This window comes from Girardinichthys multiradiatus, chromosome 14 (assembly GCF_021462225.1).
Source record: "Girardinichthys multiradiatus isolate DD_20200921_A chromosome 14, DD_fGirMul_XY1, whole genome shotgun sequence".
Classification (NCBI taxonomy): domain Eukaryota; kingdom Metazoa; phylum Chordata; class Actinopteri; order Cyprinodontiformes; family Goodeidae; genus Girardinichthys; species Girardinichthys multiradiatus.
In genome coordinates, this window is record NC_061807.1 from 24,970,497 (window position 1) to 24,987,868 (window position 17,372).

General features: G+C 39.6%; 1 protein-coding gene across 1 annotated transcript in view; it reads left to right on the forward strand.

Moving 5' to 3' along the window:
- The window catches only part of LOC124880928 (phospholipid-transporting ATPase ABCA1-like), a 283,949-nt gene extending 269,046 nt beyond the window's left edge, over positions 1–14,903 (forward strand). The window contains exon 50 of the mRNA XM_047386373.1: positions 11,990–14,903. Within this exon, the coding sequence (XP_047242329.1) occupies positions 11,990–12,100 (111 nt within the window). The 3' untranslated portion in view covers positions 12,101–14,903. The remainder of the gene's footprint in view (positions 1–11,989) is intronic.
- Positions 14,904–17,372: the final 2,469 nt, after the last annotated feature.

Genomic DNA, 17,372 nt, shown 5'->3' on the forward strand with positions numbered 1-17,372 from the left:
AAATACGCTACAATATTTTACTTTAGTTCTGAAAAGCATTTGCATATGTTACAAAAGCTTACACATAATACTGTGTACATAAACTCTGTATTAAATTGTCTGCTACATATTTTCAGCCTTAATTGGGTGAGATAGATAAAAGCACAATGACTTTGCTATTATATGCCTTTCAAAATTAGTGCTCTCAACTATCAACATTTTTCAGCTCAACTTTTAATATGTCTCAATAGTGTTCCATTTTCACCCTTTTTCATCTGAATTCATAATTCCTCACACAAGAGACCTAAACAGGCATAAATAAGAACAGCTCCTTGCTTCAGGAAGTTACTTGGTTAATTTTAATAGATTTTATATTACCCCTGTTTATTAGTATAAACTCCAGAGTTTCTCCTTTATCCTCATGGGGAAGTTTTTTTAGCAGAGCATTTTGACAAAGAAATAATGATGTTGAGGATGAGGGCGAGGCTGATAAACATTTTCTGTGTTTATTCTTGAGCAAAATATTGATTTTTAGCTGGGTGCACTGTAAGAAACGAGACACTTGAACTCTGAATTTCTCAGCTCAGTTTAATGGATTGCTAGACCACCAATCCACCCATTCTAGGAATTTTAATATATATATCCATTGGAGATCTAATCTGTGGGTATAATCTTATACAGAAGGTTTGAGCATAAAATTGATCTTTTACCATTTCTTTTGAACAACTTTTCTTGGTTAACTTGGGTCTTGGTGAACAATGTTTTTGTTGCTTTGGCCATATGTTTTGAATTATTATCATATTATTAGGGTTCCTGATCCATTGAATTCTAATAAGGTTATTGTCCTTTGTAAAGAAACATGCCCACCTGGATTGTCTGTTGCCAAAAAGCAAAACATTTCTCTCATGTGGTCAAAGCACACAGTTTCAGTAGGGTTTGGCTAAGAATACTTGGCAGGAGGATAACACCATCCAGAGTCCTGGGTCCACTCTTTTAGACGCTACTCATTCCGGTGTTAATTGGCCCTTTAATTTGGGTGAGTATCCAAAAATACCATATTTCAAAGAGTTCAAGGTGCCTTGCCCTAGAACAAGCTTTCTAGGGCGTTTAAATGAAAAACCAGTCCACAGCGTCACAGATCCTAGTCACAGTAGCGTTTACTGAACTCTGTACGTTTACATTTGTACTGGTCACACAAGAAAGGTTTTTTTCTGCCACAAACAGCCAGTTGCCATGTCTAATGATTGTTGGAGAAACATATTGACCCCATGTGGGCACTGGATATGAGATTTTTTTGTTAGATGTTGGATTTTGTTGAATTCTTCCATGTGAGATTATGTTGCAACATTAAAAGATTAATTGATTTTAAGGCTTTTGTGGAGGCTGCTCAATATATATTTTCTTTTTTTTCAACCTTTTTGTTGAAACTAAGCCAAATCCTGGATGTCTCAGACTGTATTCACCTTGTGTTTTTCCTTGCATCCCCTGAGGTCTGATACAATCAGGCAGTGAGTGGTGAGAGTGGGTGTGTTGGTGTTACAAACCCTTTTATTAGCTCCGCAGCAGATGACCAGACAGGGAGGTTGGGATGACTTCTTGTAAGCCTGGAAAGATCATAAGTCCACCTCACTGAGAGAGCAGCAAAAAAAGACACAGATGGGAGTCATTTGTACAGTCTATGTGCTCTGTTTTAATCTGTGTCATATAAAGGATACTGCAGCAATATTAAGGATTTGACTATCAGAATTGTATGAACATGATCTCCAAGTGGAAAGCTTGTAATTTGGGATGAATGCCATCTTTGGGAGCATTATTTACGTAAAATATGCCTTTCAGGACTCATTTAGTCATCCAATTAAATATTTAAAACATGCATCAGAAAGTAAATGCTTTAATTAATAGTTAGTCAGATTTTAACTCAAACTATGTTTCAATTTCAGCCATACTGCAGCTTCTCAACTTGAAAATGTATCTGACGTTTGTGTAAGCCGCCTCAGTTTGTCCATTGGTCAGTCTTTACCAGATAAGAGGCAGTAAATAAATCATACTTAAATCAGCAGGTCAGGGTATTAAAACATGGAGGGACTATGGTAGAGAGCCTGCAGATACCCAGACAGTCACCTTTCAGCTGGTGATTTATACAGCAGAGCCTTGACCTATAGTATAACACCCAACTTGAACTACAATTAATATTGATCGACACGGCTTACAGCTCAGGCGTTGATGCTGATTGTGGGGATGGTGCACAGTGGATCTGAAAGGTGAAATGTGTACTGGTTGGGTTTTTTAACACGCATAATGTGAGATGCTTTTGGTCGATATGAATGAGCAGAAGGGATCATATATTTTGTACTGACAACATGAAAGTGTGTAATCACTTCTAGGGTTGACTTCTGTTCAGTATGCCTAACAAATGGTGCCTTTTTGGAATCTTTTAACACATACCCAAGTTATCTATTTAAGTAAGAAGCCAAAAATTGTTTATATGAAGATTTGAGCAGCATTCTTTCTACTTTCAAGATCACAATCCCATAGACATTATTTATTTATGGCCTCAACACAAATTTAGGACTAATCACTAATCAGCACCTCTTCTGGTATCTGGGAGCCATATTATGACCCTAAGACCTGGCATCCTCAGGCACCAAAAGTACACATAAAAACCAACCATGACATCTCAGCTGGCAGATGAAAGATTCATGTTCAGTTTTTTGCCTGTTGCTAGTTTCGGGCTGAACCATCTATAAATGGCTGACATTAACTTCCTCTGGAATCTGGGATTGTCCTCGTAGATAAATGAGAAGAACCATCATCCAGGGGGAGCTGAGAGTAGAGCCACTGTTCCTCCACATCATGAGTCGGTTGAGGTTGTTCAGATAGCTGATCAGGATAAGTTCCTCTTTTAAGGTTTCCCAGTGATCTTCCACTTGACGGAGACCCCAGGACAGACCCAGAACCTGCTGGAGGGACTGTAAATCTATTCTGACCTGGAAACTGCTACAGATCCCCTGGGATCAGTAAGACAGTGTCGCTGGGAAGCAGGATGTACAAGGTTGCTTTCAGGACTTATCTTAGTGACCCAATCTTAGATAAATAGAAGATAACTGGAAGAGAATAGAGGGATGGACCAATTGGCATTAGATGTTCCCGTCCTAGTCACTTACCATCGTTGGCTTTTCTGATAGTCCTGTGCAACAATGTCTAAATATTATATACAGGGGTTGGACAATGAAACTGAGGTTTCATGGACCAGCCTGGTAGCCAGTCTTCATTGATTGCACACTGCACCAGTAAGAGCAGAGTGTGAATGTTCAATTAGCAGGGTAAGAGCACAGTTTTGCTTAAAAATATTGAAATGCACACAAGATTATGGGTGACATAACAGAGTTCAAAAGAGGACAAATTGTTGGTGCACGTCTTGCTGGCGCATTTGTGACCAAGACAGCAAGTCTTTGTGATGTATCAAGAGCCACGGTATCCAGGGTAATGTCAGCATACCACCAAGAAGGACGAACCACATCCAACAGGATTAACTGTGGACGCAAGAGGAAGCTGTCTGAAAGGGATGTTCGGGTGCTAACCCGGATTGTATCCAAAAACCATAAAACCACGGCTGCCCAAATCACGGCAGAATTAAATGTGCACCTCAACTCTCCTGTTTCCACCAGAACTGTCCGTCGGGAGCTCCACAGGGTCAATATACACGGCCGGGCTGCTATAGCCAAACCTTTGGTCACTCATGCCAATGCAAAACATCGGTTTCAATGGTGCAAGGAGTGCAAATCTTGGGCTGTGGACAATGTGAAACGTATTGTTCTCTGATGAGTCCACCTTTACTGTTTTCCCCACATCCAGGAGAGTTACGGTTTGGAGAAGCCCCAAAGAAGCGTACCACCCAGACTGTTGCATGCCCACAGTGAAACATGGGGGTGGATCAGTGATGGTTTGGGCTGCCATATCATGGCATTCCCTTGGCTCAATACTTGTGCTAGATGGGCACATCACTGCCAAGGACTACTGAACCATTCTTGAGGACCATGTGCATCCAATGGTTCAATCATTGTATTCTGAAGGCGGTGCCGTGTATTAGGATGACAATGCACCAATACACACAGCAAGACTGGTGAAAGATTGGTTTGATGAACATGAAAGTGAAATTGAACATCTCCCATGGCCTGCACAGTCACCAGATCTAAATATTATTGAGCCACTTTGGGGTGTATTGGAGGAGCGAGTCAGGAAACGTTTTCCTCCACCAGTATCACGTAGTGACCTGGCCACTATCCTGCAAGAAGAATGGCTTAAAATCCCTCTGACCACTGTGCAGGACTTGTATATGTCATTCCCAAGACGAATTGACGCTGTATTGGCAGCAAAAGGAGGCCCTACACCATACTAATAAATTATTGTGGTCTAAAACCAGGTGTTTCAGTTTCATTGTCCAACCCCTGTATATATGTGTATTAAATTGGATAAACTGGTCATTATTGAATATAGAGGATATGTTTGATTGGTCCCGAAAGGTTAACATAGCACTATAACTGGTAACACCAGTTCGAATTTTGTGGCCGATTTCCAATCTCAAGGTTCATGGTTACTTTATTGATACCCATAGGAATATTTGTTTTGCAGTGGTTTCAAACATCAAACAAGCATTTTAACACAACCAGAACCATTCAGTAAATATAATATTGCTCAAATTGCTCCAGGCCCATGTATCAAATCAAAGCAGGACACAGAAGAGGAAAAGATTACTTAAAATAGCAAAATATGTGAGGAATTAAATATTAATTAAAACTAATTGTTAAATACCAAAAAAAACTAAATATTATAGACTTAATATTATCTGTTAATCTTAGGCTTGGATGTGCTGATAAGCATTTTAATCCATTTCCAGACTGGGACCACTGTCATTAGCGTTCATTTATTATTTAATGGCAGAAGCAACATCACACTTTGTGTGACAGAAAAGTTGCTGTAAGATGAGGTTTTACTATTATTTAGAAACAGATATTTATTCATTTTTTACAAAAAAAACTTTTTCAACCATCTTTAACATCTTATGTGGCCGTTTAGCAGCATTAGCAAAGCTAGCATAAAGAAAACTTTAGGTTAAGGATTTAACCCCGGTTCTCTTTCAAGAAGCGTCTCCTTCCTTTTTCTGTTTTGCAGAACAGGGCTGTTTAGTTAATCAGATTTTATTTTACAATATGCTAATTTTTTGAGAAGGACCTGTATACGTCGCCAGACGCATCCCCCTTTCCCTCAGAGGCGCGATGGCTGCCTCGGTGCATTTCACGAACACACGAGGGCTCAGTGAGAGGCCAAAAGGAAGTTCCAAATACTCGTATATCTTTCCCTGAAACACAAATCTGAGGTATTTTTTGTGAGGAGGGTATATAGGGATATGGAAATATGCATCTTTCAAGTCTATGGAGACAAACCAGTCTCCTTGACGCACAAACTTTATCAGAGCTGCGTGTGTTATCATCCTGAACGAATATCGTCTCAGGTATGCGTTCAGAGCCCGCAGATCCAATATCGGTTGCAGAGCCCCGCCCCTTTTCAGCACGTGAAAGTATCTGGAGTAAAACCTGTCTCGGTACCAGCGGTACAGCTCTTTTGTGCTGCAGGGAAACGCGAGCGGACTCTCCTCGGGCATATGACTGTACTATGCCCTTAAAACGGGGTGGGGCTGTCACAAATTGGAGCCTGTATCCCTTGGATACACCCAATCTGACACTCCACATGCTTGCCACAGCTGAGTGTTGTTTGCCAGTGGACCTAAAGGGGCTTCCATGTAAACACTGCGCAACACCGGCTGAGGGATCTGCTGTTCTGCTACAACTGCTTGCTGTGCTCCACCCAGGTCTACTTCTTCCACAGAAAAAGCAGCCTGCTGTGTTAGAGGTAGGATGAGAGCTCCCCCTTGTGGCCTCATGTGCAGCTGCATGGCCATGTCCTGTCTGTGTGTTATTTTTAACATATTTTTCATGTTTTTTTGTTGTGGCTGCGCCCTCGGCTCCAGGCCTGGATGCGTGCCAGAAAACAACTTTATTGAACATGTTGTGAAGGGGGAAGATCGTGTTTTTACACACACTGTGTTTGTGCTCTGGTGTGTGCTTTCTGGCCACAGCTGCAGCTCCACTGAGCTCTCGGTGGCTTTGATTCTCCTCCGCTTCAGTCGGCTCTGAACGATGAGCTCCAACGTCGGCTCTGTAGGCCGTTTGAGTTGCCTTGAACGTGGCGATCTGAACTCGAACTGGGACAGGATGTGTCCTGGTAGGGGGGGTGCAGGTGTCTGGCAGATCCTGCTCTCCCACCCCGAAAACGGCTCCCTAGGTAGCGCGCCTCTTTTTCTTTGCGCTCACAGTAGTGGGGGGGTTGCTTGGTTTCCTGGTGTCGCCGGTGGAGTGAATGGCTTCCTTCCCCAAGCACCTTTGAGCTCGGTTTGTTTCCCACGGGCTGCTATCTGCGGCTGAGGCTGGCATTTGGGGATGCAGTAGGCCGGTCGAGCCGCCGCTTGAGCAAACGGCACAAAGAATCAGCTTTGAAGGTAAGGGTGGGTTCTGCCGCTGTCATGGCTGACTTCTGCGATGGGTGCAGGTGAGATGCCAGCAGAGGTTCTATGGGATGCAGATGTGAAAAACCGCCGGCCTCCATGCCCGTCCAGTCCAGCGCCGACCCTCCCAGGGCGAGGTTCTTGGCGGTGAGAGGATTGCTCCAGGACCGGGTTGCTTCCTCGAGGAAAGAGCGGCAACAGCTGTCTGCTGGAAGATTTGGCTCTCGGAAGCCACTTCCCCTCATATTGAGATGTGGTAGTTTCGGTGAGGGTTTCCGGCCACTCGATGCCCAGCTTCTTTGCTGCCCTTCTGCAGACATCGTGCAGGTCCGTTATAGTCGGGTTTAGGGAACCGCAGCGACTGGTGTCATCCGTCACAGAGGGATTTGCTCCCAACTGGATGGCATAAGGTCCAGCTCGTCGTCGTCAGATCCGAGACTGATGGACTCCACTTCAGATTCGGACTCAGCATTAGCAAGAGTGCTGAAAACTGGAAGTGCGGCCTCGTCTTCCTCTGGGTCAGTCAGTGGCACGACAGCGTCGAGCTGATTGCCCCAACTGGCTCCAGCCAAAGTGGGCTCTCTCTCATCAGTACCAGGAAGCTCCAGTGGCAGGGGATTGGCTACCCCCATCATAGGATCAACCTCTGAAAGGCTAGCTTGGCGTGCTAGCCTGCGCCGACGAGATTTAAGGGAGAGCCGTGCACAGTGCTTGCAGCTCGCCAGTGACGCTAACGCGTCCTGGGCATGTTGCAGCCCCAAACACGAAGCGCAGACAGAGTGGGTATCTGCCCCAGCTATGAGATTGCCACATGTGCAGGTTCTAGATGGTGGTTTGACTCTGTTCATGCTAAGAACGAGTGCAAGTTACTCAACTTCGTAAGCTCCGTTAAGATTGCAGCTAGTTTGGTGACCAGTTGCAGCGCTGCTGTTTGGTGACAGACCAGCATTGAAAAGGACTCAGAACGGTCGAGCACAGTTATTGAGAAGCGCTCGGCGACCGAGTTGTTAGCTCGCTCTGTGAACAGTTAAGCTAACTCAAGTTATTGTAATGACCGTCTGAGAGGTGCTTCTGGAAGAGAGAAGAGGTGTTAAATTGAAGATTACCTACGTGACATCGGCTTCTATACTGGGAGGAAGTCCCTCCCATGGGAGAGGACGTCACTTCCGCCTGCTAGTCAAGACTGGCGTAATGTAATAGAACGTCTGGGGGACAGGCGCTGGAGGCGTGTCCCATAGTGAGATACCGAAACGAATGTTGAAAGAGAACAGCAATTTCTGTGTGTTTCCCTATAGACCTTTATCTTACCACTGAGATTTTCAAAATTCTGCCAGCTTTTCCAGATCCAGCACGTTCCATAATAGATGAGCTCAAAGCTTAAAAGGGTGTAAGAGATCAACTTTGCTGTACTGTGCCTTCCTGTTACTGCATCTGCTGAGGTCTTGCTCTCTCCGTCTCTTGCATGAACTCCAGACATGTCCTGACATGCTATAGAAAATAGTTTCCTCTTAAATAGCTTACAGCATCTCTGTGCTTCCTATGAAATTATTCTAAGGGCCTCACAGACACTGAAAATAGCTAATTTTGAATCTTCTTCCATCAGTAACAGCAACCACACAGAACAGTGTTGTTGTTGAACACAGATATGGTGCATTCAGGTCAGATAAAGATCTTTGAGTTTTTGGTAACTGGTCAAGGTGAATGAAGCTAAAAATCATCTGATTCTAGTCACGAGCAAATTTCTCAGTTAATTTCTAGACTTAAAGTGACATGTTGAGTAGGGCTTCAACTAATTATTATTTTGATAATCGATTAATTTGTCATTCAGCCCTAATTTTGAGCACTTTAACATAGCTGCTAGTACAGTAGTTTTTATTTATCCTTTGTGGAGAGTTTTAACATTAAACAAAAGATGACAAAAATAAGCAAAATCATCCACCTAGACCTTTGGTTTAATACATTAGTGTATTGGCAGGTTGTATGATCAAAAACATCTAACCAAATCTTTTTGCACCCTGCAAGATGTCCTTTGTTATATAACAGAGGTTAATTGTGTAAATGACGTCCTTCCCCTCCTGCGTTATGCCTCAGTGGTCTCCAAATCAACACCTGAATTTACCCTCTGTAATGCAATTAATAACTGTATCCGTTATTACAGAAATGCCACTCAGCAGCATTGGCGCATGACATTCATGTCGTGTGTGGATGCTTGGCTAAATATACAAAGTGAACATCAGGGAACAACTATAACCCCTCATAGCACAAGCTGAATCTACCTTGTTTCTTTTTATGTTCAGTCCAAAGTGCTGCACTATTCAGAAGAGACCTATCTAACTATTGGTCTTATAGAAAGTTAAACACAAACACTTCTTGGATATTCTGCTGGATAACTGTGCAGCCTTGAGTGTGAATATCAAATTCTGAGCGTGCCTCAGCATATCAAACTGATATCAGCCAGCAGCGGGGTCAGAGATGCCCACAGAGAGGGGCGGAGAGGGTATTTGTTGCTACTGTCATTCTTATCCTCTCACTCACTGTCATCTGACAAAATGATTTGACAAGCCTGACCTTGATGCACACTGCAGATGGGATGACATCACTCATGAACTCTTGAGCTTTGGCTGCTCTGCAGAGGTAGCTTGTTCCTTAGTCATGAGAAAGCTTATCATACACTAAGCAGCCACAAGAGACAAGCAGATGTATTGCTTGAGCTAATCTTGTGTCTTTGTCTATGAAATACAACAAATACCTTCTATCTGAAACCTGAACCTAATGTCTTAATAATCCAATTTGTTGTAGACGTCTACATAAAATAGCCCCCTAACAGGTTTTCTTACACAATTAGCTTGTATTTACAGTATCTCATAAAAGTAAGTACACCCTTCAAGTTTTTGTGAATATATAAGTATATATTTTTATAGGGCAAGACTGATGATTTGACACAGTTTCAAATTTGCTGTCCCCTCAAAATAACTCAACAATCGATAATGTCTAAACCCCTGGCAACAAAAGTGAGCGCACCCCCAAGAGATATTGCAGATATTACATCTGCAAAAGGTACACCTGATGGCATTCTTCTTGCCACACTCTTCTCTAAATAATATCCTTTCTTGTCTTGTCAATTTATAACCTATTCCTAATTTAAACTTCCCCAAAACATTATCCTAAAATATGATCCCTGACCTGTCTAATGCATTTGTTTTCTGTGACAGTGTTTTGATGCAGATATTCTCTAACAAACCTGTGAGTACTTGAGAGAAGACCTTTGGTTAAATTACACAGAGGTGAATTTTATACAATAATTAGGCTCCCTCTGAAAGCAGTTAATTACATTGAATTTTTTTGAAGGATTCCAGTGTAGAAGAGGCTTAATAGAAATGCACCGCCCTTCTTTTTAGGTTATTTGTGAAAACGTTTTGGACTCAATTAATCATTCTTCTTACACTTATAGTTATGCAGTAATTTGTGTTGGTCTTTCACATAAAATCCCACTAAAGTACATTGAACGCTATGGTAGTTACGTAACAAAATATGAAAAATAGGAAGGAGTAAGAATACTATTAATACCGAATGATTCGTTTTGAACAAAGTACCAAAAGACTACTTTTACAACTTACTATGTTTAAATAACATATTTTTTTTCCTACTTTTACATTGATGCAAGCTTTGCAGGATAGCAGACAAGCTTGATCACAAAGTTTCTCCTTGAAGAAAAACTTTGTGGTGAACTGATACTTTTAATTTATCTTGGTTCAAAAATGCAGTGCAATGTTTAAATTTAGATGTGTCATGTATATTTTCTATTCACTTAACTCAAAATTTTATTCTAAAAGGCTTTCTTTTTGTTGATCTATTTCTCCTTTTGGCCTCATTCCACTTATTTTATGTAAAATTGAAAGAACAGGGCACTTCCCTTAGTTTCATGTTCACGTGTAACAATTCCCCCCTGCTTTGCTAAAACATGTGTGCTCTGCACTTCAGCAAAGCAAATACCATTTACCAAGGAAGACACTGGTGCCATTGATGTCCTGTGACTTTTCACGGGATCCTTCAAGTTCCCAACATATAACTAATAAATGGAGAGCTATTAAAACAAACGCAACTGAGCTAATCTCCACTTTTCACACTCTTTCCCTAACCAATTAGCTGCAGCTTTCCCTCAAGCAGCTGAGCTCAAACACCTTGACCACATGCTCAAAAAGTGAGAGTTGGCAGCACTGAGCAGAGTCACATTACACTTAACACATGAATCTGAAGTGTTTTCTTTGTGGATACCTGAGCAGAAACAGACTTGGCAACAGTATAAAATGTATTGTCAAGAAGCATTTTTACAACATAGAAATCATTGGCAAAACACATTCCTCCTTACTTGTTTTAAGTATATATAGAAAAATTCACTCCATTCCTGTTTGTCTTTAGTTTTACATTTGTTAATCCATTTCTTTTAAATTTTCATATGAAATATATTCCTCTAAAGATTTTGAAAATTCTTTGCTTTTTTGATTCTTTTTATATGGCACTTTTTTATTTAATAACTATCACATTAACAGTAGGATGCCGGACCACATTTTGCTATGTTAATTCATAAAATGTTCTCAGTAACAAAGGAAATATGTCAGCATGGTTGGCGTTTAATGTTATAATGCTGTTAAAGATATAAAAATGTTTATAGGTTTCAGATTATATTCATTAGATAATTAAAACAGAAGCTTCAAACAGATCTTTATTTCTCCTCCATCTGAGTTTCATGGAACAAAATAAGGTTTTTAGGCCCAATACAATACTGATGTGTTCATCTGGTACTTTAAACCCTGTTGTTTGAGTTTATTTGGATCTAACCAATGCATATTACGTGACTGAAAAGAATAATTTAATTGACAGAAACTCTGAGTAGTTTCTGATAGTTGGTCTAGATGGCCTTTTTTCTTTTTTTCTTATTACCATGATTTTAAATGCAGCCTCATAAATCACATGCTTTTACTTTCACACAGCCATTGAAATCCATTTAATGAAAAAGCAATGCTCTCATCATTTTATATGATCCTCTTTGCTGTTTTTGCTCAGCAGAGTAAAAGTTTTTGCGTGCCATTACTGCTGAAGCTGGCCGCAGAGAGTCTGCTGTTTTTACAGCACAATGAAATCCACACAACTTTTTATAAAAGCCATAGGATTGATTTTGTCTTATAGTAAATTGCATCACAGAGAGAAGAATGATTGTTTTATTCTCAGTTCAAAGATGTCAAGCTGACATTCACTGTGCGAGTCCAGACGTTTGCTTGATGCCTCATGGCCTCTGTATAGCAACTCATTCACATGAATGTGGCCGTCTGAGTCGCTGCTTCTGGCTGTTTTCAAAGCAGGAGGGGGAGAGGAGCAAAATTAAATTGAGAAAGGAATGTTTGCAGGCCTTAAACTCATCTTGATTTTGCTGATTTGTTTAAATTCCAGGTCTTTGTGAACTTTGCACAGCAACAGCATGGGGAGGATGACTCTCAGAGCTACAGCAACCCAGTTGACATTACAGATGAGCTGCCACTGAGGTCACTGCAGACCTCCTAAGAAGCAGAGAAGGTTTAAAAGGAGAAATTAATGTATGGCACCTGAAGGGATCAGCAATACATCTCAAATAAGTTTAAATGGAGTGTGATTTTAAATGGGCAGTAGTACAGTAATGGCTCTTTATGGCCATTTACCAGCATGTTCTATAAAATGAACCAAACTTACTGTAGATAAGTATAGAACATGTCATGGTCAGTTTTTTCCTTATACCACATTTTATTCCAGTTTACCATTTAATCAATGTAAAATCTACCCAAAAAAAAAAAAAAAAAAAAAAAAACAAATTAAACAAATTTAAAAAAAGCAAAAAGCTTTTGCACACATGTCTTTGGTGACTGTCATTATTCTCAAAATAGATCTGACCCACATACAGAAGAACACTCTGGAGAGAAGGAATAAAGATAATGTTTTTATTGTGTCTCAAACAATCAGATAACAAGAACGGACGAATCAGCAACTGTACGGGAAGAGAACAAGGAGCTAAATGATACTAAGCAAAAGACGAAGAATTCTTATAATCAAGAGAACAGCTTACTAGAAACGTGGGGTCAGCTCACCAGGGGTTGAGGGATTTGGGATCCAGGTTGTGTGCTTGGAGCAAACAGGAATGAGTCTGGTGTGCAGATGCTTACGTTGGACAGGGTATGCTTACGGCTTGATCCAGGAGACGAAAGTAGCAGGAAACCGCCAGCTTGATGCGAATCCAAACAAAGACAGGAGATGGGAAACGAAGTTCTCAAAACGTAGGTACTCTTGGTTATCCAGAAAACTTCCAGACACGTAGTCAGTGCTTAGCAAAGTAAATCCAAAGTCTCAATCTGCAAAGGAGCATAAAGTTACATGAGGTCAAAGAACAAAACATAGACTTAGCATTTGGCTGAGCTTGTTACCACTGAGGGCAAAACACTCTGTTATCGAAGTGGTGGCAGCCTCCTGCTTAAGTACTCCTCAAAGTAATCAGTGGAATAAGTTGCACCTGTCACCCAGCACACCTGAGAACTCCAGCACCGTCTGAAAACACTAAACACGTGTAGCAAGCACAAAACACAAACATAAACACAACCCAGATCCTGACATCAACATCATGTAAGAGAAGCTAAAAAGAGTGCAAAACTGTCTAAAGTAGCTTAACTAACCATACTTTTTAACCGATACCAACTAATCAGTTTGATTTGTGTACCTTATATGTCATCAACCCAAATAAACAAAGCACAATTAGCTGGGAGATTTTCTCAATGGGTTTAAAGGCCAGTTGTCTTTTTTGTTGTCAAAAATCTAAATATGTAAAAATTTGTGACTCAAAATTGCCCCATTAAAAAGACTCTTGAAGTTGCTTTAGGTGGTCAAGAGGTTAATGCTCTACTGTAAAAAAAATCCTAGTTTTATGAAATTGTACAATAGCTAAAAATCTCTACTTCCCTCTCTGAAAGAGAACATAAATGCTGGTGTTATAGCTACGCTTAACCACGCAACACAACCTAAGATCTAGACATGCAAACATCCATGAGTGCAATGGCCTAAACACAGAGCCTGTACACGGCGGACAACTAGATCCTGTCTAATAGGGTGAAATAATGTACTTCAAATACCCCCATTAGAAAAAGGAAACTGTCCCTTTACCAGTTTAAATATGGGACTAGAAATGTGTCAGCAGTTAGTGTAAAGACAATTCTCCAGCCTTGCAGGCTTTATTTTCATATCCACTTAAAATTTCAGTGTGTTTACTGCAGAATTTCTTAAAGACTTTCTAAAATTGTGTCCCAGTGTAAAAAGTTGCTCATGAAATAAACAAAATAACTATTGTTTTAAAAACCAGTACATAACACTAGGTATTTCAATTTTTAAGTCAAGATGAGTTGAGTTACTCTACTGGTACTTTAATATTTTAATACATTAAAACAGTGTAAAATTAATTCCAAAAACAACTTTATTTAAGATTTGGGCCATGGATAAAATAAATCTTTTTTATTTTTAATCAAAGGTTAAAAACAAAAAGCAGTTGAGGTTTGTTTTGAGATTTGTTGCTGATCATTATATATCTCAGGGCAGGTCTATGGGCCAAGTCTTCCCTTCCCTTTATAAAAAATTATGTAGGATACCTCAGCCTAGATGTTCAATTAAATTTTTGTTTGAAACATGTATCATTTGTTTACATTTGACAGAATGTAATTCTATTAGTTATGTTGCAAACACTTTATGTAGCAATGTTGAGGCCACACTATTGCCTAAATGCACTAGAAAATAGCTTTATCCCTGTACTGTATATGCTGACAGGCACTTCCAATGATAACTTTAGGACTAAAATTAATAACATCTCTGAAATGCATTTGCTTTGAATGTCTGAACAGGCCTCTAATTAACTGAAAATATGTTCAGAGACTGACTCAGGGGCTACTGCTAAGTGAACTGGGTGTCAACGTGTTAGTTCTGCAAGGAGGACAACACATCCTATGCATGCATCTTAAAGGTTACAGGCAGCACTTCTCAGAGCTCTTGATGCTGCATTAGATGAAGCAGTCTTTTATGTAAGTGTCCATATACTAGTCATGTTTTTATAAAATTATTTTGAGATGTATATTACTTTAGAATTTTATTTTAAGCTTCATTTTTGTTTATTAACGTCTGTTCTAATCAATTTTATGTGCTTAAAATGTTTTTCAAAGGATATGCAGGATTAAGTATCCTTCAACAAAGAATCGTGTAATAAAAACGAATACATTTTGTCATTATGTGTGCTTTGTAAGACAATGTGATGATACTGATTGGATTTTTTGTGTCAGAATAAAAGGTAATTCATCCTTAATTGTGACTGCCTTGGATATTTTTATTTAAGTAAAACAAAATGTGTCAAAAACAAAAAAATGGCAAAAAACGATTAACACAAAAAAATATGTTAGAAATGCAAGTAAAACTGACTTTATTAAACCCTTGTTGCTGCTGCTGTCCTTGTCTCTACTTCCATTCTTATATTGCAGATAAGGACTATAAACTGATACAACAGTATTAACCCATGGTTGTTATTTATAAATCCCTCTGTCTTGCCTCACAAATCTGCTTGATGCCTTAGGGACGTTGGATATTTCATTTGTCTTCTGCTTTGTGGTAGATCTGCACATTTTGGGTTTGACTAACAGAAGCATTTGACCAAAAATTGTAGTATATTTCATTAGAAAAGCCCATGAGTTAGATTTTGCATTTAGGTTTAACCTTTCTTTAGCTTAGCAATAACTAAATGTTACTAAATATGTCAAGAGAGAAGGCGACCGTAATTGTCATTTAAAAGCTCTTTCAGCAGGCTTTCACTATGGGTCGACCTTGTCTGCCAAATTTATATTTTTTACACAGTTTATGACGGTCTTTGTTTTCCTTCAGCAACTTTGTAACCTGTATGCTTAGGGTCGGACCACAGGGAATGTCTCCCAAAAAGAAGGTCTTTGTCTGTAACTGCATTTGCAGATTATAATCTGTCTTTTTATGTTGCTTTTCGGGTAATGGCTTCTTCCTCTCTGAGTGGCTTTTCGGCCCATGCCAGTACAGGTCTCGTTTCACTGTGGATAATGACACTCTCTTACCAGCTCCAGCCAACATCTTCACCAGGTCTTTTGCTCCTTGGTACATTTTACACCACAAGACGTTCATCTTTGGGACACAGGACCCCTCTCCTTCCTGAACATACGGTATGATGGCTGAACATTTCTAAGGTGATTACATTTGTATAGTTCCTTGAACAGTTGAATGTTGCACCTCAACCTCAGGCAATTGGAAATCATACTCAAGGATGAACCAAACTTGTGGAGGTCCACAATGTATGTTGATTTTCAACTGATGTCACACAAGGAAGCAGTATATTTGAACTGTTGCCTTATAATACAGCTTATAAAGCCATGAATCATTAAGGTTTTTTTTTCCAAAATTTATTTAAAGGCATATTAATCTTATTATATATAAACCTTGGCTTAGTGTTAACATCTGACAAAAGAAAATACTGTGATTAGGGCACATAGCAAATATAAATAATGTTGGTTATCCTATGTGATCTGAACCATGTCAAACAGTTTTTTTAAGATAACCATGTAAAAACCCCTTAGAATTGATTGAGGGTGTAATTTCTTTACACCACAAAATATATTACTTTGTTTTTGGACAAACACAAAACATTTATTTTTTATGTACACCTTTGGTTGAGGTGTACACTGTGAGCTCTCTTGTGAGTCTGCTTTTCCACTCAATACTGTTCTCTGTACTCAAAATGCAAAAATGTTACCTGCAACAACACTTTTCCAGTTTCAGGCAATATTTTATTTGCTCAGTTTCCCTTGTCTATAATTTCCCTGCTCTGACCCAATTTCAACATATTCAGGTTTTGAAAAACTAATTCTTTAATTCATTTTCAAGTTCTAAACAACATTCGTGTTCATTGTTTGCTTTACTTGTCGCATTGAGAGTCCTGATAAAATTTTAATACCCTCATCACATACTTTGTGGTTTACTGGTAGAGCTTAACATAGTTTGCATTCTTTGTTAAATCCTCACTTGGCAATATTGTGTGTTGCAAACTATAATATATTTTGTTGGTTCTGAATATTTTTACAAGACAAGTGAATCAACATTTGCACAAATTGTAATGCGACTCTGAATTAATGTTTGCCCACAGCTTTATTTGTCCAAAGAGTTATTTGGGTCCCACTTTGAAAAGCCTCTTGGTTTAATTTCCTTCATGCTGTTCTATCTACTTGACTTCCTCTAGATTTTTATTTTATTTTCCTTCAACAGAAGCTCTGCTTATTCTGTATTCTACATTCTTCCTAAATCTACAGATTGCCAGAAAACAGACTGGGCCTAAGGCATTTTACTTCACTGTTAGTGGAGTGGCTTCATCTGAAAGCCGAAGAGACATTTTTGTCTGCCAGGCATCTGCGGATGATTTCATTTTCCTGTCAAACTGTTGCACCGATGCTTATTCTGTGTGGGCTTCCTCCGTATTTGACTTTCTGGAGCCAGTTCAAGGTTTGTACTCCTCAAGTAAAACCAACTGTTTATTGAGTTTGAATATAATAAAAAAGTTAAATCTCATTCTAGGAAGACCTGTGTGCCACGTATTTATGAAGACATCTCATTTTAAAACATTTCCATTTCTTAGAATACCTCTATCATTCCAGATGAGCCAAAGCAAGTTATCCATTTAAATCCCCTCCCTCCATTTAGTTCAAACTATGAAGGTGAATGTATATGACACGATCCTACTGTGTTGGGTTTTGGTTTCCTTTAGTGT